A 23950-nucleotide genomic window follows, 5' to 3' on the forward strand; every position below is an offset into this window, starting at 1 on the left:
ATTCTCTCTAATAAATCAGGTGGGTGTGCACACACACACACACACACACACACACACACACACATACACACACACACAAACACACACATCCTGTGAACCTGTACATGAAAATAATCACAGTCTGCAAAGCAGCAGGTCTCCACACTGAACTCAGGACAGGGGCCCCCTCTAGTGGAGAGAAATAAACATTGCAGCAAACTAAACAAATCAGAACAATCACAGAAACTCTGACTCATGTGCACTTTATTCTTATAACAGTACAGTACTGCGGTCATCTAAAGCATTGCAAGTAGCTACAGTGGTACTGGAGTGGTATTAGACAATATGATGACAAAAGTATCTGAAAGAAATAACTTGTATTCTTATTTACTGCAATGATGCGGTTATTTCTTGTAACACAATAAAAATGCACAATGGACAAAACAAACTGAAAAAATATATTAAAAAGCTCTCATAGTTTTAGTTTTACACAAAAGAAGAAAACATGATAAAAAGAAATGAGGGAATTTAGAAATTAAAAGAAAGAACACAGAATGCAAACAGTAAGTCTTCATCCTCACAGACATGAATAATGAAGAGTTTTTTTGCTTATCATACAACAATGTTAATGCAGAACATCTCTTTTTTTAGTATTCACATTGCAGAGCAGCATTTTGATGCATTTTTGTAGCATTTCCTTAATTCTTCTAAATATGTAATTAGGTCCAGTTAACATTTGTGCACTTTTAATCTCGTCAAAGTATTTGAGATGAAGATCTTGTGTCAAAATGTTGCTTCAGCTGCATTTTCAACTTGAACTAATTTCATATTTTGCCGGCAGAAATACTGAATACAATACCTGAAGAGCAGGGACAGTACTTTATTTTCTACCCATATGGAAGCAGTGTGGTTAAAGTGAAAACTGGAAAAAAGCTGACTACTTTAACTTAGTCTAATAAGCATGGGTATTGAAGCTAATCGCCTTTGTCCGTGCCAAATTGAGATAGTAATCAGCATGCATGTTGGGTAATATTGTGTCTACATCAACAGGGCAGTATCAGCAGTGAGAAGACCTGGATGGTTTTTGGTGCATTTGACTGTAACTGACTCTTGAACAGCAATTCTCAGTCTTCTATAATAACCCTGTGTTTGAACCCTCTATTGAAGAAACTGTATTCTAGACAATCGCATGTCATGTGCAATACACCGTACACGCTCTCAGCGCCACAGTCACTTGTGTCTGGTTCGCACTTGGAGCAACGTGGGCGTTTGCTCCATGATCCGCAGTAAAAGATTATCAATGTAGTCCTCCAGGTCTCGCACCTGTAACTTGACCTTTTTCAGCTCGGCCTCACATTTCCCCAGCTGCGCCTCCTGCCGCTCGGAGGCCGCCTGCTGCTTCTGCATGTCCATCTCCTGCTGCAGCAGCAGGGAGATCAGCTCCATGTTGGTCAGGTGCTGGTACTGAGCTGAGTTGTCCACGGTCACCTCCTGCAGGAGAAGAGATAGGAAGAGACAAGATGTAGGAAGTCTTACAGAGGCTGGACAGTATCACATCTGTGAGAATGGTTTGATATTTATTCACTTTCTTGCCAGGGAAATACAGCAGATGAGATTATCTGAATACATCAGTGTGTAACTAAAGCCAGCTCCGCCTGATCTGTGTATGAATACATGAGAGCTCCTAAATGTGAAGTCAAATCATTTAGATCGCCCCCTGCTGGCCAGCTGCAGTGTAGGCTACAAACCCCACCTCCTTTGTGTCAGTGGATGGGAAATTAAATGGACTGAACTAAAGAGCCAACAGCCAAAGTACACGTTGAATACATTCTTCTCATGATGTTTTCAATGAGTTATTTGATGCTATAAAAACATGGTGAAACTACATGATTGACAGCTGAGACTGCCTCGCGATTGGTTGAATTGACAGGACCGTGATGCCACAGCTCCATCCTCCGATCGCTTCTGCACAGACTCTGAATCCAAATGTGCAAGACTGCAGCGTTCGTGTTTTGGCTTTACTTGTGGACGTCGGGAGAAAGAGGAGCTGTGTTGTCCATCTTTATATGGTCTATGGTTTTATCCCTCATCAAAATCTACCTCAATGTTTAATGTGCAATAAATAATAATAATAATAATATTATAAGAAGTAGTTAAACGTAATAAACTATCCTTAAACCTTGACACTCCTGTCTCTTTATTTTCCCTTCACAGCACCAGAGTCTACAACATCCTGGGCAGTCCGACGTGTTACAGAAGAGGACGAGAACATAAATATAGGACGTGAAAACTCTTATCTGGGCCAAAAAATGATGTCACGCTGGAGAGGAGTAATGGGATCAGCATTTCTCTCCACAGAGTTCAAAGTAACCTCAGTCTAACTGCAAGTAAAGCAGCTGCACTTTCATGTTTTTATTCTTTCTACTGCTGGAACGTTTCATTTCACTACTTCAGGCCCAACAGTAAATATGACTCAACATTTCTGTAAAGGGAAACAAATCCGTCTTAATGAACTATATAGATTTGTATACACAGTGTCAGTGTTGTGCGTTTTTTGCTCCACAGTACCTGACTCCGCTCAGCTTCTGCTGCGACCTGGTGGGCGGCGCCGCGTCCAGGGTGGATTGTGGACTTGAGCTTCTCCAGAACCGAACGCCCCTCCTTCTTCTCTGATTGGCTGGAGGTTAATGGTTTCACTGGGTGAGGTCTGCAAGGTGAAGAGGTCAGCACTCACTCATCTACACGGGTATGTTGAATGTATGTACAACTGATTCTAAAGGACTCATCATTTACGGTGAAATGATGGCAAGTTATAGTTTGATTTCATTTCATTCTGCAGTGTTTCCTGAAAACACGTTGAGAAAAATCAGATTGTGGAGGAGACGTTCAAACACCATCCTCTGCTCTTTGAACACGTGGCTGCATCGCTTCAATTTCAACAGGAAATTTGCAATAAAATGAAACTGCACTCACTCACATGTGGAAGATAAGAGTAAAACTAGAATTTTAATTGAAGCGACTTTGTGATTACAGCAGAAAAAATGCTGCAGATAATTTTTGTGTTTTCTTGAATTTTATTTTTGATATCATCTAAACAAGAGATCAAATGGACCAGCAACAGTGATTTTATCATTCCTTCTGCCAAAGCATCTTTCTTTATCTTCTGTAGCTGTTGTAAACATCATAAAAAAAAGCTAAACCTGGTTGTGCCACTAGAAAAGTTGACAAATTACTGGATATTTTAATTCCTGACATCTCCAGTCGGTCTCTGAGTCCCCTGAATCATTCTGTCTGTGTTGACTGTAACATACTGTCCAACTCCATCCTCTCCTGATGACAAATGGTCCAAAATGCAGATTCCCATCTTAAACTTGTACTAGCTCCCAGTTAAAATGTGTTTTATTCTAAAATACGTTGTGTATACAAAGCTTTCTTGCCCCCAATTGTATCACTGATCCCATTTTCAGCCCCAGGTCACTTAGATCTTCTTCAAGTCTTTTCAATGCTCCTTTCTAGACTAAAAACTAAAGGGCACCAAACTTTTCTCTGTCACTGCCCCTTAACTCTGGAATCCTGTCCCACATCAAGTTTTTTTTACCTTCAACAATTTAAAATCTTCTTTAAAATGCTACCTTTTAAATCTTTCTTTTAATTCAGCCTGTTTCTGTTTTATCATTCTATAGCAGCTGACTTGACTCTCTCATCTGGATATATATGTTTAGCGTTCGTTAGCAGGTGGACAAGTAGCAGTGAAGGAAGCTAAGTTCAGGTGGAACAATGTGGAAGAACTTACAGCAGCCAACAAGAAACTGAATCGTGAGATGAAAAACAGAAATGTGAAGCGAAGCCGAGAGCAGTGCACAGCGGTTATCATCCAACCAACCACGTTTGGATGAACAAGCAGAACTCATAAATACATAAATGCATTTTACAGCAAACAAGCCAGGCCAAGACTGATCACAGCGACAAAATAAACTTACTGTACGTGTAGAAATCATGTCTCTAATATTCCAAGTTACTAAAGCTACAAGTCACTGAACACCTAAGTACGATTCTCACCTGCTCTCCTGACGGGGCAGGTTGTTAGCTGGCTGTGTCTCCTCAGGAAAAAGTGAGTGGCGTGCATCGACCAGGGGCCGGTCAGTGGCGTAGGTGGTAGAGAAGGAGGAAGTGGAGGTGTAGGGGGCCACAACCAGAGTAGTGCTGGCTCCAGCACCGGGCCCCGTGCTTGAGGAATGTATGGGGGGGTAACAGACAGGGGAGGGGTGGAGCTTAGCCTGTGTGTCATCGGCAGTGGCAATGGCGTTGGACAGGGGCGTTGCGGAGGGGATGGAGAGAGAAGAGGGATCCGGCTCAGAAGGGGATCTTGAGCTCGGTGCTACTTTTGCGTGGAGGTCTTCGAAACTGATCTCAGAGGGAATACCTGTGACACAGTATTTTGTGAGGAGGGACATTTTGTTGACTTTTGATGTTTTCGGCCGACTGGTGCTATTTACAGGCAAATCTGTGGAAGATTTACTGGGCTGATACGACGAAGGTCTGTCACCTGCTTGTGAGATGTTTTGAACGAGAGACAACAACTGTTCAAACTCTCTGTCTCCACTTTGGCTGTGGCTGCTCGGGCTGCCGCAGCTGCTCTGGCGGGACAAACCTTTCGGTCTGAAACGTGCGCTGACCACTCCTGAAAACACCTCGGTCTGCTTATGTGAGGCCAGCTGAGCCTGCGGGTTACCATTATCATCAGCGTCCTTTTGAGTCTTTTCAAAATTACCGTTATTTCTTTTTTTGTCGTCTCTGGATTGCACGTGAAGATCGGATGATGTTTGATTTTGTGACGACAGCGCAGACGTCTCTCTGCTGTCGTTCACCCTGGACTGACCACATGGTGCCAAGTGATTCAGCTCCCAGTGACAGTCCTGGCGAACTGGAGACACTCTGCATCGTTTACTGGGAGCGATTATTTCAAACGAAGAGTTCATCTCAGGTATGTAGGTGTCCTTTAAAGTGAATAAATCCTCAGGTGTCGTCTCCTCGTGGTAAACAGTCAGTGAATCTTCTGTCAGTTGTGGGGAAATGGCTCCTAAACTACTGACACCTTTGAGAGTATCCAGCACCTCAGATTGAGAGGAGCCGTCAGAGTCAATAAAAGTAAAGTCTGAGTTGTTCACATTCATGTTCAGGTCTCCTGACGTTAACAAGAAAGACACGTTGTTGTTGATGCTCGTTTCATTTGCATAAGACTCTGCTGCTTCCTCTACTGGAGCAGAGGGACCATCCATCTTTACGTCTGGGTCAGGGGAAGTTGTAGTTGACAAGTTCGTGACGTCTTTCACAGATATTTCACCGTCAAGGATCGTTTCAGGTGCAGAGATCTTAAATGTGATGTCAGTCCCATCACGTTCCTCAGCGTTCAATGACAAACGATGATTGTTCACTGTGAGTTTTCCGTAGTTCCCTCTGCACATGCGTCCGTACAGATCTTGCTCGAACAGCATCCCTCCCCAGCAGTCAGCGTCGTCTTCCAAAGGCTCGTATTTGAACTTTTTCAGCTTCTCTTCGGGGACGCATCCCGGTGACGTGGTGTCTGTGCGCTGCTGGGAGTTAACGCTGGGGGAGTCGGAGGTCTCGCTGCTTGTCTGAGGGTCCGGAGATGAACCGTTTCTCTTGCACTCGCCCTCTCGTCCACGCTGAAGCGAGGCCACGCCGGTCTGTGAGAGGAGGTAGGCTTCTTTGTGGACGGCCAGCTCCTGACCTCTGTGCAGCCAGCCGTCAGAGTAAATCTCACTGAGTGAAGTTCTTAAAAACCTCCTCGGAGGCAAAGGCGGAGGCTGCTCTTCACACATCTGCAGCCCTTGTGCATGATTATTAACTGCATAGCTACATGAATCAGATGATGGGCTGGTTCTCAGCCGTTTCTGAGGAAGACTTCCTTTAGGTGAGTTCAGCCTGCTCGAGGCAAGAGCATCAAAAAAGTCGTCCCACTCTCCTGTGCTCTCGGACATGGAGCGAGAGGCTGAGTGGTTATGGGAGTTCGGTGCAGCTGCTTTTGGTAACAACGCAGGGAGAGATATCTGTCTGCCCACCGGCCTGGGTCGCTCCCGCTTAATGGAAGCCATCTTGGTAGCATGAGCATCGTGAGCGGGGCTGGGTGTGCAGGGCAGAGTAGTGTAATGGAAGGGGGACAAACCGGAGGAAGGTGCAAGAGGAGGGGACCTCTGCGACTCCTCGGCTAGGAGCTCCTCAAAGAAGGGGTTGCGCTGCATATGGGAGAGGAAAGGGTTGGAGGGGGAGATGGGAGCAGAGGAGGGTGAGGTGGAGGGAGTGAGCGGGCGAGAGTGAGTGCGATCGTCGGGTGAGACGTGACCAGAGGGAGAGGAGCACTGCGGGGGGGCAGGGGAGTGAGGAGAGAGGGGAGGGGGTACGTCTGAGCTGCTTTCTACCTTAGGAGAAACTTCCAGCCTGTGAAGGAAAATAGTCCTCTTAGTTAATGATGTGCCACGTCACCACACGGCGAATATCTCACACAAAACTCTGGACTAAAACACTGGCTCACGTCCCACAACAAAGAGTTTAGCTCGACTATTTCTGGACTCTAAACATCTGCAGATATTAAATTGGCCAAATGATAGAATCATGAAAACAGTAACGCAAATTAGGTCGAATAAGCAAAGCACATCTGCAAAATGATCAAGCAAAAAGAAAAATTAATAATGCATGGTAGCCATTCAAGGATCATCCGCGTCTACAGTTATTCTGATGGGTGAGCTCATATCGACAGGGAGTGATTTTTTCTCTGTGTCATTTTGCAGGAGCAGTTTTCTAAACCACAGTGATGCTGCATCTTTTCATCGAGAAACACACACTGGTCGAGAAAGTGAGATGCTGCAGCGCTGCTTGTGGAAAATATAGTATGAGGTGATGATACAGCATGGTAGTAATAATTATGAAATCAATTCCATTTTCAGATGAGCAATGAGGAGGGAAAACGCTGAACTCAGGACACCCAACTGAACACAGGCCTGCCGGGAGCCTGGTGTTGATCCTGGATACGAGCTACATTCATCGGACACTGTGGCGCCTGCACACGAGCCTGTAAACAACTCACCTCGGCTTGTTCTGGGAGTCGCTGGAGCCAAACCAGCCTCTGAGCCTCCCCTCCGATGATGAAGCAGCCTGGTTCAGGTCCGACTTAGCCGGAAGAGACTCACTCCTCCCTCCAGTAAACAACGTCTTCCTCAGCTTCCTCCCTTTTTCAGGTGAACCGGACGCAGATGAGACGACCGGTGTCGCCGCCTGCGTGGTGCGACCGTCGGACTGAGCTTGCTGAGTTGGAAGAAATGACGCCCGAGCCTCCTTTTCTTCCTCTTTCCTCGTCTTGTCGAAGGACCAGCGGCGGCCATCGGCAAAGGAGCCCTTGTCCTCGCTCCTCTTGGTGAGGTTCTGCAGGGAGCGAGACAGCGGGGAGCACTTCTCCAGCAGCACCAGTTTGGACGGCAGCGCTCCCGTGCTCTTTGGAGTTGACGGCTCGGAGTCGTAGACGTGACTTCCGTTTATACACAAGGAAGACTTGGACTGAGTCATGGTCTGACCCCTGAGAGACTCCATCGCTAGATTTGATCGAGAGAAGGCCGTTGTGATTTTGCTGGCTTCGTCGCTCAAGGCTCGCTTGTGTGTGAGAACCTTTGTGGTGTGCTGACTGGTGAGCACTGTGGGAACAACGGAACACAAAATAAATGCAGTGCTTCAGGATTACACCTTTACTTGAACACAGCAAATCTGAGAGGAGTTATATGAAAAGACATTGATCCATGATCTTGATCGCCCCCTGGTCACAAGGGTCATAAACCCTGCCTCCTCCATGTTAATGGATGGGACATAGACCAAACTAAAAAGTCAAATACATTTGTTCATTACAAGTGTTCATTTTACTGCTAAGTTTGGTATTAATGAGTTATTTGATGCCATAGAAACGCTATGATAGGTAAGACTGCCTTGTGTTTGGTCGGGTGCTTGCATCAGACGTACATAAGTTCAAAATGGCAGCACCTGTATCCAGGAAGAAGTGGAGACAGGTCGTCCATCTTTATATTCAGTCTACGGATGGAACTGATGAGTATTTCTCTTCTGTGTAATGACCCTTAATAAAGCATTTGGTCACAATAACCACATTTAGAGGATTGATGATGGTGGAGGAGATTTTCAGTTGCAGCATCGTGACCCATCTTTGCTTTAAAACTGTCACCAGCCCTTCTTTCATACAAGTGTGTATGATGTCAGCGCTCACCTTTTTTAGCTAAGTCTGCCTCTCCATAGTGGGCGTCCACTCTCACTTTGCTCGTGTAGATGGGCGAGCTGGGGGGGTCCGACAGCAGATCCAGACTGGGTGGGGGGCCGGGGTTGTCACTGGCCATGGAAGACAAACTGCTATCTGAAGCCAGCGATGAGCACGACCTGGTGTCGGACGACTTGCGCAGCTTCCCTTTGAAGAAATCTTTCACCTTGCTCCTCTTCTCCTCTGCTACATCTCGAGACTCCCTCACCACCACTCCTCCGCCCTCCTCTCCGAACGGCTGCCCCAAGTTTCCGGACAGCGCGGCGAAGCGGCCCGGCACGATGGCCGAGGAGGACTCCACATCCCCCCTCTTCCTCCCCGTGACGCGATCCTTCAGCTTCCCAAAGGCAGAGCGAGGTTTGTCCTTCATGGTGAGGTCAAACATACTGGCTGTCATGTTGTTGCGGGTGAACTGCACCGTCACCTGAAGTTCACCACGTTCCTTCTCTTTCCTTCCTGCCTTAGAGTTGAGCTTGAACCATCTGGAGAAATAACAGAAAAGAAACAATCTCATTTGAATACATCACTTTAGCAGGATTATTTTCGGGTGAACTGTGCCTTTAAAGCAGAGTGTTATCTGACCATTCGCTGGGACCATAGGCTGTGGCTGGGACAAAACAAGCAACAACAAAAAGCACTGATTTGTTTTGGCAGTGTTTTCCACATATTACATAATCTGGAAATAACGCTTGGGGATTACACTGAAAAATCAGTTTGACACGTCTCAGAGCAGGAAAACACGACCCAAATTCCTCTGTGTCCACCCACCTCCAGGCAGACTGTACACGTGTATATGAAAAACGAACAATAAGAGGAGTCAGCCAAATGAAATGCTGCCTCCCGCGTCCTCTGTGTGTGACCAGAGAAAGTGTTTCAGAGCCAAAACTAACAGCAGGACTTCAGCGTGAGTTTCACCGAGCGTGGAGAGAGAGAGAGCGAGGGCGGAGAAGCCACAATTCAATCCAGATGTGTTGAACGCCCCGCTCCTCTGTGTTTATGGTGGAGATGTTTCACATATTACTGCCGGGTCCTGTTACGTCACCAAGTTCCACAAAGACTCATAATAAGATAAATTAGGGAACGTTTTCAATAAAAGCAGCTTGGTCAAATTTGAAAAGAGAACAAAAGAACGTATTCTTCAGTGTGTGGCTCGGTCACAGAGGGTGACAGTGGTAACAGAGAGGATTCATAATGTTAAATGAGCGAAATAAGACAAAGATTAAGTTTAATGACTTTAAATCCTCATGTGTCTGACTGGTTGTCACAAGGTTTTCATTTGTCTGAATTAGAAGTTGCTGTGATAACTGAATCAAAAATAAAACTAGAACAGCTCTACACAAACATACATGAAACACTTTTGTGTTCTTCACGTATCTTTGTGTGTTTTTGGCCTTTTTTGCCAGAATAGAGGATCTGCACCAAACTGCACACACTGATAGATATCAGGCTCCTTAACATCCAGATCCATTATTACAGCTAAAATGCTAAAAACGAAAAAGGCCCTGATGTTAAAGACAGTGAACAAAAACATTCCAGGATCCTCCTCCTGATCCAGATCTGCACCAAAAAGCATCTTACAGATAAACGAGTTGTGCAGGTAAAAGAAATAAGGTCAAATAATTTCATGAATTTGCAGAAAAGTTCAGTAATTGCTAAAAAAAAAAAAAAGTCAAATAAAAGTTTTGTTTCCCATCGAACATTCATGTGTGATGTAGTGTTTCAGTCACTTCACTTAAAATCCTGGTAACAAAGGTAAATACTATTTTAAAAGTATTCTAACTGAACAGCAAAAAACCTGAGAAAAATCTACCACCTCTCATCTTCTTTCACTTGGATATGATCTTAGAAACACTGTGGTTCTTCAGCTCAGCCAGTTCAGATTATATTTGTCCTCAAAGCAGCTGAGAAAGCCACCAATCTAAAAAAAAACACCCACTGAACGACACAGACTACACATCATCAGTCTGGGAGGAACAAGCGTCCAGCTGCAGTGGCCTGGCTCAGCGTTCATCAGCCTCATCTACTGCAAGAAGTTCAGGGAATTCTGACTTTGCATGAAGATTTTTTGCTGCGATTTTCTGTCTCCCTGGTGACTCAGACCATATCTCTTTACTAATAAATCTGATAATGTTGGAAGAGAGGAAGGACACAGTGTCACAAACGCTCTCAGATGATCTATCAACAGAGAGAGTACACATAGAGCTCGGTGTTTAGCTATAGCATCACAAAAGAGTTGAATAAAAAGTGCATGTGGGGAAATTGTGCATAACAAGGAGACTTTGTGGATTAAGTCACACAGTGGAATTTGCAGTGCATTGTGGGTACTGCTGCTGGAGTGTATTTCAGTCTAGGAGGCGAGAATTCAATGATGCATTTAGGGATCAAGCTTTGGCAATTTTCTTAAGTGACCACGTGTCCCCATCAGTCAGAGACAGATCAAGCATTAAGATGTGAGTGCAAAGGAACTTAAATACTACTACATATATAAAAACAAATTGATAGATGGTTTTTTACGTCCTTTAAATGTTGACATGCACGAAAATATACATGTCACAGGGGAGGATCCAGAGTCAGGGGGGCCCTGGGGGGGCCCTGGGGGGGCCCTGGGGGGGCCCTGGGCCAAGCTGAAATCTGACTGGCTCCTCAAGTGCCCATTACACCCATTGTGTCAACTGCATTTAAAAAAAATATATACTAGTCATGAACAATTCTAACAATAAATACGACAATTTGTTAAAGAGGTCTCATGTTCAGTTTTGCTGAAGAACATAATGAACAGTTATCAAGATATATTCACTGAATCAACAGTAAACATGGAGTCATTTTTAGATGTGCACTTTACATGATCAGGAGTTGTGCACAGATGTTTGACATATAATCAGCCCCTGATTCAGAAAAAACCTAGATCCGCCACTGGCATGCCATAACCCCCCCCTGCAAGCATTACTGAAAAACGTGAGCACATGAAATCGTGACACATCACTTCATGATCAGGACACTGACACATATGTTGTCAAGCAGCACCTACTCGTCTCTGGGACACATGGCCTCCTGGAAGATCTGGTCCAGCGGGATGATGGTTTGACCGAGGAACACGTCCAGTCCGATCAGCACCCGGTGCATGACGGTGAGCACCAGGTCCCCGCTGCCCGGCGGGTACGCGCTGCGGCCGCCCTCCTCCAGGATCCCGGGCAGCAGCTCGAAGCAGCACTCCTCGCTCCACTCGGGCATCTCCGCCTTCTCCACCAGCCCGGTGGTGTACTTCTCCTTCCCCACCTGGATGATGGTGTACAGGTAGCGGCTGCCGTGCTTGCCCTTGGTGCGCAGTCCTCTCGCCCGGAGCACGGTGACATTTACGTGAGTCGGGACCCAGCGCTGATCGTCGTCCAGATCGATCAGTGACATCATGTTTGCACCGATGCAAACAGAAGCGCTGCACTGAAATAATCCCGGTGTCGTGTCACTCGATGGTCGGGATCATTCCCTCCGCACGGTGCGCCAGTGTCCGCTCTGCGCAAAAAGAGAAGGCGCCTCTGCGGGGAAGTGCGCGGGTCCTGTGGGAGTTTTACCCGGGGTCAGTGTCCAGCAGAGCGGCCCCAGTTCAGCTCGAGGATCCGGATTCACTTAGTGCAAACCGGGTTAGAGCCGCTGCGCACACACGACCTCAGCCAGACACCGTCCGAAATCTGCTGCTGCTGCTGCTGCTGATGACGACCCGCCCTCCTCCAGCAGCAGGGCCGCACTCAGAGACAGGGATGCTGCAGAGTTTAAAGAGAAACACACACACACACACACACACACACACACACACACAGAGAGAGAGAGAGAGAGGGGGGACTCTCTTTGGATTAATGCATCTGACTGCCCCCAAACTAAACCCGATTCTAACCCTAGAACCAAATGTTAACCCTTAAACAAGCCTTTGCAAACGTGAGGACTAGTGTGGACTTTCCAAAAATGTCCTCACACACGCACACACACACGTTTTTACAGCTGTCTTAGTGAGGACACAGGCATAATGCATTCCCCAGCCCCTTACCCCAACCAAAGGACAAAAAATGTCCTCACAAAGATATCTGTTCAAACACACACACACACACACACACACACACACACACACACACACACACACACATATACATACACACACACGCACACACACACACACACCTGTCATTCCCTCAACTATACCGCCCCCTAGTGGAGATCCGTGAGAAGAATCAGAGCTCAGGCTGTTCAGTAGGGAAGTAGAGATCTTTCTAAGTGGAGGAGCTGTGGCCACTTCTAGATCTGTCCAGTTGGAGCCATTTGCAGCAGATGTCCTGCTTTTAAAAGACACAACATCATCCCATCATGACTCGTTCATTTGGCCGCGATATCACGAGTCAGCATTTAATTTAAATATGGACTCAGACAGACAGACAGACAGACAGACAGATAAGTGAACCATCACCAGTGTCCAGCTTCACAATTCATTTTATTTATCATAAATAAAAAAAACAAAGTATCAGATCTGTAAAAATGATGTTTCACAGTGTTGTTAAACTTTGAGGAGTAAATACAAAGAAACGCTCACATTCAGCACAGCAACACAACAACAGAATCCAACTGCTTTAAGGTTTCTGTGGCACTTTTCTACTTGGCTTATTAGAGAGGGAGAGGGAGAGAGAGAGAGAGAGAGAGAGAGAGAGAGAGAGAGAGAGAGAGAGAGAGAGAGAGAGAGAGAGAGACACCTCACACAAGAACTGTACTTTATAATACACACTGTACACAGCACTGTCAATGTGGCAAACTGATCCGAGAAATCAGCTACATTCAAAACGTAGAAAACAAAGCTACTGAGGGAGAAAACAAAAAAACGAAGAATTCAATGAAATGCTGCAATTCTGCTCATGGACAATGAGACAAATAAAAGTGCAAGTAAGAGCTTCAGGAAGAAAGACGTGCTCAGTTTTTAACAAGAAACTTTAGGTTTGTAACTCAAAGTTGGGACCAAAACAACCCACGTCACAGGATATATGACACACACAGTTTTAACAGTGTGGAGGTTTAAAGCATTATTAATATGGCAGCTGCTTTAAACCAAAATTTAACGTTCCACAGTCCAGACAAAACATTTCTTATCAAGCGCTGCAACATGGTAAGAAGGGAGTGTTTCTAAAATATAGTCAATTCTGCTTAGACTTTAGTTGTATTCCAACAAAACATTGTACGTTTTTTATTCCCTTTTGGTTTTCAACAGTTTTCTTCATCTAATTTAATGAATAAGAAGAAATATCAGTGTAACATGATAAAGACAAACTAATTCAGCAAATGTTGTGATGCCTTTGCAGAAGTGAGGAATTCTCAGAAGCCATGTATGAAACTTTTGTGTGAAGTTATTCTGGAAAGCAAATTAAGAAAATATCCAGTTTTAAATACGCTGAATATGTTTTTTTTTCAGCCCAGGGGGAATTGCATTTGTAAAATACTTTTAAAATAAACTTGTACACGTCAGGAGTGGCTCAAATTAAGACAAACATGGATGCAAAGTGCAAAACTACAGGTAATAGAACTTTCTCAGAGGCACTCCTGTAGAGGGGTAAAGTAAAGGTGCTTTGCTGGTAAGTGCTACTTACCATGATGGAGGAGATGGAGGGTGTAATGTCACTGAGGGATGTAACGAGTCTTAACACAAACAGCTTCCTGAAAAATGAAACAACCTGTGTGCGCAAAACCACCTCCACCCCTCCAAATGAAATAAACTGCTCAAAATTCAAACCATAGACGAAGCAGTAAATGGAAGACTAAAAATCTGTTCAATTTAAAACACAACATCTCAAGAGTCAGATTTTCACTAAATAATAGTTTAGGTATAAAAATGGCAAAAATCTAGAAAACTATTTGAAAAGAGGAGATTCACTATTTTCTGTATGAGAAACTTCTGGAATGTTTTCTTCACTGTGTAAAGTGACAGGATAAGGTCAGTGTTTTAGGATATGTTTTGTCGTACAGCTACATCTCTGCCGTTTTGTCTTTCGCTTCTCCCGTTCACCTTCAATCTGATCCATTCTGGCAGCCTTTTAAATACAGTTCGTCCTGCGACAGGTGTCCGTCAAAGCTGTCCATGTAGAGGCTGCTGGTGCTGCTGCCACTGCTGCCGAGGAACGTGCCGACCGCCCGGCCCTGGCGAGCGTGACCTACGGCGTCGCTGAACACTTTGTTGATCTGCTCCTCTGACGGCATCCACCAGTCTGGGTTTGAGGCACAGTGCATCCGGATGAACTCTGACACAGAGATTGTAAATAGAAAAGAAAAAAAACATATCAAATATATATATTTCCTTTTTTATCATTACAGCATTGGTTTATGGCAGGGTTCATTTTGAGCGTTACAGCTACAGACAGTTTGCTGATGAAGTTAACGGAGCTTTTAGTGGCTAAAGAGTCCGATTTATTTTCTCAGAAGTTGGTAGAGACCAAAAACGGAGCTAAAAAGAGTGATAAGCAACAATAAATACATGAAATAATGGTGTAAACATTAATCTAAAATGCAGAGTTGACATGATGGTTGGTGAGGGGATCAGGATGAGACGATAAATTATGGAGGAAAGAGGAGTTACAGATTATGATCAGCCAATGTTAATGATTATTTTTATGTCTTGAAATACCATATACCATATATTTCCGTTGTATCTTTTCTTGACACCTTTTTATGTCTCATGTAAAACACTTTGTTGAACCACAAGGCGTGTTTCAACACCTTGTCTTTTCTGTTAAGTCTGATCATACATAACTGAGGACGTGTGAACAGGAAAAGGACATGTGTAAGATCTTAGATAACTTGTGAAGAAAACACATCATAGTCTGCTTCCTGTGTTTCATTGTTTAACAGAATCAATGATCTCATAGAGTAAAATAACTTCTCAAATCTCAAACATGGATCCTAGAAGAGGTTTGTTCCAAGTAGATTAAAACCATCGTTCAAACACTCGGTTATACTTTATTTTCTTGAAGTGTGACGCAAACACTCGGGTTGTACCTCTGAGGCAGCTGACTTTGACGGGGTTGAGCGGCCGTCTCTCCAGGCCCGGCTCCCCTGAGTGGACTGAACGCTTCCTCTTCCCCAAACCACAGGAGAACTTCAGCTCGTCCGTGGTGAAGACGTAGCGTATCAGGTAGCGCAGCAGCCGGCGGCCGTCTTTCTTGGAGGAGTTGACGGCTTCATCCCACTGCTTGTTGGAGATGAACAGAGGGTAGTTCTCCAGGAGCTGTTTACTGCCCTGCAGGGAGGAGGGAGGTGCAGTGAGTAAGTATCAGTCCCCTCAACACAAGCTTTTTCATCAAGGTCCATCAGATATTCTCTGAGAAATGAACAAAAATGTTGAAAAATGCCCTGCAATGTGTAAGAAAGTGGGAAAAAGTTCCTGAATCTGATCCAACTCCACACCAAAATGTAATTGGCTCTTCCTTAGGTCATGCCCCACCCCCTCCACAAAATGTAATTGACATCGGTTCAGTGGTTTTTGCATCATCCTGCTCACGAACAAACAAACACAGATAAAAACATAACCTCCTCGGTGGAGGTAAAAATAAAAAGTGTTAAAATGAAAAACACCAACCTCAAAGACCGTTTGCCGCTCTTCCTCCTGTGGAGACAGTTTTCTTTTACTTATTTGTACAATTCAAATGAATTAAAACATTATTATCGCAGGACGGAAGTGTTCTGTTATTTTTAGACTTTATCATGATGCTAAAAATAACTTTAAAGAGCCGTGACTGATGTGAAGGAAACCGTCTCCTCACCTCTGTGAGCTGCTCCTCCGGCAGCGGCTGGATCAGCTGGTTGTGAAACTCCAGAACAGTCTTGAAGTAGTCGAGAACATTTTGACAGGGAGCTGCGTTAATAAAAACACATATATAAGCTAATGTGACCAGTAATACAAACACACTGTCAGAATGTCTTGCAAAGAGATGACACATCTGATGTATAATTAAAGAATAATAAATAATCTTGCATTATTTTCTTCCCTCATAAAAACTCATTCTGACTCTAATGTCATGTAATTTACTGATCAGTGTGAGACAGCACTGTGTCAGAGTTTAATGTGCAGCTGCGGGATGAGCAGTTTATGTCAATTAAGTTAGTGAGACTCTGGGGAGCAGAAAAGTTCAGCTATTAAAACTTGTTGCGAACTCTGTCAAACAGTAAATTACATGTGGCTGCTTGAAAAGTGAAAACACAGAAGATTAACGTGTGATTGAAAACTGTCCCCGTAAATACACTATTGAGTTCTGTCTGAGTAATGAGTGTTCTTTTAAAACTGCAGCTGCTTTTGTTTTTTAATTCAAAAGTATATTTATGACCAGTTTTAAAGATTTGTGTGGTTAGTAGGAAAAGCTGGACTTGGTCAGTAGCTAGGATGATTATCTACATGGTTGCACAGCTCCAGAATGGATGTGTAGTACAATATGTAATATTACATATGTACAATATGGACATTTTTATGCTATTTCATGTTAACATGTAAGAAAACTCCAACATTTCATAAAGTAAAATGTTTCAGTTCAGAAAAATAGAACCTTGATTAAATGAGCGAGGTAATTCTCAAAGAATTACTCAATTGACTTAGGAGCAAACGCTGTATATAACGCACCCCTCAATTAATGCTAACTTTTTGATACTAACCTAACTATGACATCATTTATACCATGATGTCAAGGATTGGTTGATTTAAATTAGATGCAGATCGTGTCTCTGATGTCATTGGTTATGATACATATTTATGATTTTTAGATATTTATCTATATAAGCTTTAGATCACGTTTATTGTCCAACAGGATCCAGAGATACCAGGAAAAACCCATTTTTGAAATACTCATGATGTCATATGATGAGTTATATTGTTATGACCAATAATAGAGATTGTGTCTCTAGGTCTGTTGTTTGCAGAAATTGTTTGGATAATGTGTTTTTTTTTCTCTTGACCTTTGACCTTTTAACTCTAAAATCATCTGGAGATACCAGAAGATTATATGTATGTTGAGTTATTCAGTCCACATACACACGGTGGTGAAAACAATTCTTTTTGTGTGCAGCTACATCAGCAGGCCGAGATATTAAACAAAGAACTAACAGGCAGATGAATCAATAAAGGCTATTTCAACCTGAGGGTGTAGAAACAAATGAAATCTAATGTTTCCACACACATGGGATTCATGGAATGTGTTATTTAGGATGAAAATGAATCATGAACTGTGGCGGTCGCAGTCACCACAGATCAAACTAGAACACAAGGGATTTTTATTTTTGCTTTCTTTACTCCACCTGGAATGTTCTCCAGCTTGTTGCGGAGCTCCTCGTTCTCCTGCTGCAGAGACAAAACCTCCTGCTCCAGCTCCAGGCAGCGTGGACAGCAGTTCTCCTCCTCCTCTTCCTCCTCGGGCAGCGTGGACGATGGATGGCCGTACGACTCTGATGGAGTCGGTGAGCCCCAGCCTCCCAGAGTGTGTCTCGGAGGAGAGACCCCCGAACCGGGCTCTGCTGTCGGACACCGCTCGTCCTCCAGACCTGCAGCCAGATGCTGCTGCTGCTGCTGCTGCTGAGGCCCTGAGAGGAGATAGCTCTGTAGGGAGTCTGTGAAGATGCGGAGAACGGCAGAGGTCTGTTGTTGGTTCAGATGGCTTTGTTGAGCCTCCTCCTCTGGGTCCGTGGTCGACGAGCTTTCTTCGGGTTTGGGCTTCCCCAGTGAGGAGCAGTGAAGCCCCTGAGCATCCTCCAGCTTGATGTTGGAGGCGAAGGAGGAGGAAGGCTCCAGGAGACGGCCGTTGTTGAGGAGGCTGAGGACTCGGCTGCACTGCTGAGCAAAGGCATCCAAGATGAGACGGTTTTCTGCGGCAGAGGAGAAATCACAATAACAAAGAGCTAAAGTGGTATTTCATCTCAACATCAGTCAATGTTATATCCTCAGAAACATTCAGCCCAGGGTCCATTGAGGAGCTTTAACCACATCACTGGGTCCTCATCAGCAGATTGAGTTTTTCTCAATTCCTAGGAAAGGAAATGGGAAGTAAAAATGAGGCACAAAGAACTCACTTCCTCAGTGTGAAAAATGAATATCCTCATTTAAAGTGTCAAGGCAATTAAGTAAACTCTGCTAATGAGGACGGAGATACGGTTAAATCTGATGAGACGCCGGAGCAGTGGAAACACTCAGGCCAGACTTTGTCTTAGTGTAATAATGACATTTCCTAATGACAACAAATGATTGGTGGATTTAAATAAGATGTACATCCGGTCTCTAATCTTATTGGTTGCAAAGGTTAATGCATTTCTTCACTACATGACATAATCTTCTCACTTCATAGTGATGTAATGATGACGTCATTCCTACAATATGATCAGGAATTATTTTTTGAGCTATGTAATCTTCATGTTGTGTCGACAAGATGCAGCGGGACCTTGAAAAATGCATTTTGATTATTTGAAGACATTGTTATGTTTTTTTTATTCCAAAATCTTAATCCAAGATTGAATCCAGCAGAAGATTCAAAAGTTTTTTCATTTTTCCCTCTGAAATGTATCAAAGTAGAAAGTAGTTGAAGCTGAAAATACTTGAGCAGATATAATTAGTTACATGTAAAGGGAAGCAAAACACTGATCCTCAGCGATGGAGACAATATGAATGATTCTCTGTTCTTTTATGCTTCACTGCTTCTGCTTCCTCTTTCCTTCTTTTTAATCGAGCCCTGTCGAGCCAAACATTTCCATAACTGTAGCGTACAGTCGGCTCCTCTGTTGATACAAATGTCAGCTTGATTATGCTGATTTATTCAGATATCAATAAACTCTAAAGTCACAGCGTCGGCTGCGACCGAACCCGGCAGAGCAGAGAAAATCAGCACAGAGCTATTGTCCAGAAACACGCCTCAGTCAGTGTATAGTTTCCCTGGTAGTCAAGGCACGTCTGGGTGAGATGATCTCACACATACCTCCATGCAATGATTATGAGTCCACTGGCCTCACACACACACACAGATAAAATTAGTTCTAGATGGCCACTGCTGCGTTGCCACTCGCTCAGACGTGTCTATCAGCCTGGTGCAGATGTGTCGCATTTATTAATATGCGTGCTGTCTCTGTTTACCCGTCGAGATGTATCTGATATCATTCGCCTTCACCCTGCACCCCCCTCCCCTCCTCTCTCACCGGCTCTGTGGCACTGCGAGCTGAGAGCCTCATAAAATTTCATTAAAAACAACACGCTCGGCAGAGGCAAATTTATGAGCCCCATTTATTTTAATCACAACTCTTTGGGAAAAGGCTTTTCAATACAATTTGTGTTATTGTGCGCCGAAGCGGTCGCTCAGTCCCCGGCTCTCTGGTGCTTCTCCCAATGAGAAGGGCATCAATTTTTTCTGTTTGTTTGGCAGATGCTGTTTGAACCCAGGTGTGTGCGGCCAATAATGCTATTTACACCCAGGGTGGTTAGTGATGGTGGAGATTTACACCCAGTTTTCAGGCTCTCGTGAAACATTTCAACGAGCCACGAGAGAGACGTTCTGGCAGGAAGGTTTTCTAACACATGGTTAATATGTGTGTTTTCACCAAAACCATCATCTCTCTTTAACACAAACCAAGAAATGTTGTTGCTCAAACCAAATTGCTACTGAAAGATTCAGATCAGTGTCAACATCAACTTTAGATTTCAACCAGAAGTTGAATTCTGGTTTCTTGGGTGAAAATCTTGTGCTTAACTCAATCATCCATCATGACCGTACAGACTGTCGCTCTTTATACAACCTCACCTGACTCAACCAAAAGCTTTCTGCAAGAAAAGTCCCCGACACGTGCAGATGTTCGGAACACCACCCGGCTTATGGCACTTAAGCGGCAGTTTGCAGCGATTTGTGCCTTTTGTACGCCATTTATAAACAAACAGGCACCTGATGGATGGAAGAAAACAAGGCTCTTATTGAGACATTTAATCAACAGGTGTAAATATCCAAAAAGCTGCTATGTGACTTCTCACCTGGGTGCAAATATACACTCTGAAAAATATTTGCCGACCACCTCAGGTGCAAATAGCGTTGTAGGCTACAAACACCTGGGTACAAATATCATCAAAACTAGTTTTTCTTTGAGACGTGATGCAGCTCCAACCCTGCAGATAAAAACACTTGAATGTGTCACTGACAGTAAGAACACAGCACGATTCTCAGGGACCGAATCAGCAAATTCATTAGAGCAGGGAAATATGGTTTGTGGTTTTGTTCCACAGGTGAAATCAGGAACACGTGCACCTAAGAATGGATGGAAACAATGGGTGATTATCTCCAAATTGGGGGGGGGGGGTGTTCACGTGTAAGTGTTAATAAAGGGCGACGGTGCAACCTGAGCTCACACTGAACACTTGATTGCCTGTAAAGCAACAATAACCAGCAGCAAATTGAGCCTCGGCTGCCGACGGCGATAAAGAGATTCATATCTGATGAGAGGATGATGATGATGATGATAGAACTATAATCTGTTTAATTTCAGAACTGCCAGGATTGGGTTCAACGCTTTCATCTGGTTCCCATGGACCCTCCCTGGGAACAACATTTCTTCTTCCTGAGCCTGTAGAGCCCTTAATGAACAGCAGCTGAGGAGAGAAAATGAGCAGGGAACAATGTGTTTCAACAGGAGACACACGTAAACACACACACACACACACACACACACACACACACACACACACACACACACACACACACACACACTCCTGGACAGACAATTACCCAATGTAATTTTTAGCACAGGCACACTGGAGATTCAATCATGACTGCTCTCATCACAGCAGCAAATCAATCACTTGCTGACAGGAGGCACAGGAGGAAGAGACAGCAACATGAAGCTCAGGTGATGAGGAGCAAACAAAAGAGACTCTGTCCTTTAATTAGACAATGTTGTGTTTCCCATTCAAGCACTGACTTGTGAAAAACACCCAGAACACAGTGAGATCAGTGTGGAGACATGTGGATGAGTGAAGTCCCAACGAGGACTACACCTCCACTGTGGATAAGTTTGAGACTCACCTGAGCTGATGCTGTAGCTGCAGTCTGGAGACAATCTGGGCTCTGCTCCGCTGACGCGCCGCTGTTGCGCACCCAGAGAGGCTGTGGATGTGGGGACCCTGCTGCTGGGCCTGCTCTCACATGGGAAGCGATGCTGCTGCTGCTGTTTGGGCGTCGGGTGATGCTGCTGGATGCTGCTGCTGCTGCTGATGGCGACGGTGGTCTGGTGGAGCGGCTGCACACGCTGCTGCTGCTGGTGGTGGTGTTGCTGCTGCTGCTGCTGCTGCTGGTGGTGGTGGTGGTTGTGGTGAGGCTGGAAATGATGAGGCTGCTCAGGGTGAAAAGTGAAGTGATGTCCGTCGCCAAACAGAGGCACCTCCACCACAGCAGCCGACCTGTCAAAGCGCGACTTGCCCGCCGAGCGCTTGCTCTGGAAGGGCTTCAGGCTGCTGTACGGACCCCGCTCCTGTCGGCACATCTTCGGCGCGCAGGGCCCTTCGTCCGCGGGCTGCATCTCTCCCTCCATCCCGGGAGCAGGTGGACGGCTTCGGGGGATCGGTGTCTGTCGGTGACGGCGTGACAGGCAGCTGAGGAGCGGGAGAGGAAGCTCCGTCACCGTCTGGATCAGTTTCCCTCACACACACCGCGCGCAGGAGGCGGAGGCTGATCCAGATACTGACGCGCCACCGCTCCAATCCCCAGCCGGCTGCTCCGACACTGAGCCTCCTCCACTGGGACTCAGGGACCTGCCTCCTTCGCAGCCCACATCCAGAGAACAACAGGGGTTACAGCAGCTCAACCATCCGACTGGAGAAAAAAACAGAAAACAGACAAATCCTACAAATGAAGAGGCAGAGGCCATTTTGCTCCTGGAGCTCAAAGCAAAGGACAAATGACAGAGAAGCTTCAGTTCACATCAAACACCACGAGCCTATAGACACACTGCATATTTACATTTACAGACATTTTGACTGATTTTAATTATAGACTGGCTGAAAATAAATAATCTAACAATGAATTTAAAAAAGGTTTAGTCATTTTAGTCTCTATTTACCTTCTATACTCCCTGATTAGATTCAAATAAACGAACATTACAATTGTATTCTCTCTTTGACTTCCAACCTCCGTGATTAGAGCATTAACGTTTCAAAATCAATCATTTTGCTCTCTCTTTGCTTTCAATGCACTTCCCTGAAAGGATTAAAATAAACTATCTTTATAATTTAAAAAAAATCCTTTTACTCTCCATTTGCCTTCCATACACTCATAATAGATTAATGTCAACCATAATTATAAAAATGACCAATTTTATTCTCTATTTGCCTTCAATACGATAAAATAAACTACCATTATCAGATAAAACAATAATTTAGTCTCTATTTACCTTCCATGCTCCTATGAATACAACACATGTTTTTTAATCTCTCATTGCCTTTTTTTTACAACTCTCAATATAATAAAATAAACATTATAAAACATTGTACTTAGTTTTTATTTGATTTCCATAGAACACAATAGAAAGATATTATTGTTGGATCAAAAGTTGAATTATATTTAATCTTGATGATTGATTCAAACTCTTTAACTTCAGAGTGAACTTACCTTCTGAGTGAAAATCTCTGGAAACAGCAGATCTGTCCTGTTGCCTGCAGGACTGAAAGTTTGCAGCGCCACAAGGGGGCGCCATACCAACAGGTACTGCACAGGGTGTGATAGATGGAGGAGGAGAAGACCTGCTGCTGTCAGAGTCTGTGGCTTTTTCTTCTTTTCAACAGGTCAGACATGTCTGTTGTTTTAATACATTTCAGGAGCTCAGTCAATATTTTCTCTGGACCCTGAACTGGACGAGGCCACGAGCCAAAAATAAAAGTTATGGAGGCTGAAGATGTAAATAAATATTGTGAAATACAAAGATTTAGATGTTTGTTATTCATCATGAAGCTTCAACCAGCCACACACTGTTTTCATCTGAAGGTGCAAGACTTTTAGATTATTACACAACTATAAATCTGATTAAAGCTTTTAGGAGCTTGTGTAACTTTACTTAACTATTGATTTAATGTGGTTTTATTTTGGATTTGCTTTAGTTTAAACTAACTTCTTTAATTTGTGTGTTACCAACTGAAGTATCTTCTAAGTTGGTAAACAATTTTTTTTTCAGTGGAGAAAACAAATTTCCATACGTTGGAAGTAAGTCTTGAAAGTGAAACAATAATTTAATACAGAAGAGGCACAGACAGACAGACAGACAGACAGATACTGACAGACTTACTGACAGACAGACAGACAGACAGACAGACAGACAGACAGATACTGACAGACTGACAGACAGACAGACAGATACAGACAGAAAGACAGACAGACAGACAGATACTTACAGACAGACAGACAGACAGATAGAAAGACAGACAGACAAACAGATACAGACAGACAGACAGATAGAAAGACAGACAGATACAGACAGAAAGACAGGTAGATAAAGACAGACAGACAGACAGATAGATACAGACAGACAGACAGATACTGACTGACTGACAGACAGACAGACAGACAGACAGATACTGACAGACAGACAGACAGACAGACAGACAGGTAGATAAAGACA

At 44.2% G+C, this 23950-nt stretch overlaps 2 protein-coding genes across 2 annotated transcripts; both read right to left on the reverse strand.

Annotated features, from left to right (window-relative positions):
* Positions 1–226: 226 nt before the first annotated feature.
* On the reverse strand, positions 227–12074 carry rab11fip5b (RAB11 family interacting protein 5b (class I)). Its single transcript, XM_020084414.2, has 6 exons — positions 11340–12074; positions 8264–8793; positions 7085–7685; positions 4039–6438; positions 2548–2686; positions 227–1470 (listed from the first exon to the last, which is right to left on the reverse strand). The coding sequence occupies exons 1-6, from the start codon at positions 11717–11719 to the stop codon at positions 1210–1212; spliced, it is 4311 nt and encodes a 1436-aa protein (XP_019939973.2). The 5' UTR covers positions 11720–12074; the 3' UTR covers positions 227–1209.
* A 906-nt stretch (positions 12075–12980) lies between these two features.
* LOC109624657 (BEN domain-containing protein 4) lies at positions 12981–22345 on the reverse strand. Its single transcript, XM_020079502.2, has 6 exons — positions 21367–22345; positions 17618–18181; positions 16096–16187; positions 15912–15938; positions 15332–15572; positions 12981–14577 (listed from the first exon to the last, which is right to left on the reverse strand). Exons 1-6 carry the CDS (start codon positions 21869–21871, stop codon positions 14348–14350), a joined length of 1659 nt encoding a protein of 552 aa, XP_019935061.2. The 5' UTR covers positions 21872–22345; the 3' UTR covers positions 12981–14347.
* Between the last annotated feature and the right edge of the window lie 1605 nt (positions 22346–23950).

The sequence above is a fragment of the Paralichthys olivaceus genome, chromosome 9, assembly GCF_024713975.1.
Source record: "Paralichthys olivaceus isolate ysfri-2021 chromosome 9, ASM2471397v2, whole genome shotgun sequence".
Taxonomy (NCBI): domain Eukaryota; kingdom Metazoa; phylum Chordata; class Actinopteri; order Pleuronectiformes; family Paralichthyidae; genus Paralichthys; species Paralichthys olivaceus.

Excerpts from the sequence above, each read along its gene's own strand:
- rab11fip5b (XM_020084414.2), bottom strand. The coding sequence starts at position 11,719 with ATGATGTCACTGATCGATCTGGACGACGATCAGCGCTGGGTCCCGACT. Across the intron at positions 6,439-7,084 it reads GACTCCCAGAACAAGCCGAG|GCTGGAAGTTTCTCCTAAGG; the intron begins GTGAGTTGTTTA and ends TTTCCTTCACAG. Across the intron at positions 2,687-4,038 it reads CTGCCCCGTCAGGAGAGCAG|ACCTCACCCAGTGAAACCAT; the intron begins GTGAGAATCGTA and ends TTCACCTTGCAG.
- LOC109624657 (XM_020079502.2), bottom strand. The coding sequence starts at position 21,871 with ATGGAGGGAGAGATGCAGCCCGCGGACGAAGGGCCCTGCGCGCCGAAG. Across the intron at positions 16,188-17,617 it reads CAAGCTGGAGAACATTCCAG|CTCCCTGTCAAAATGTTCTC; the intron begins GTGGAGTAAAGA and ends TTATTAACGCAG. Across the intron at positions 15,939-16,095 it reads CGGAGGAGCAGCTCACAGAG|GAGGAAGAGCGGCAAACGGT; the intron begins GTGAGGAGACGG and ends CTGTCTCCACAG.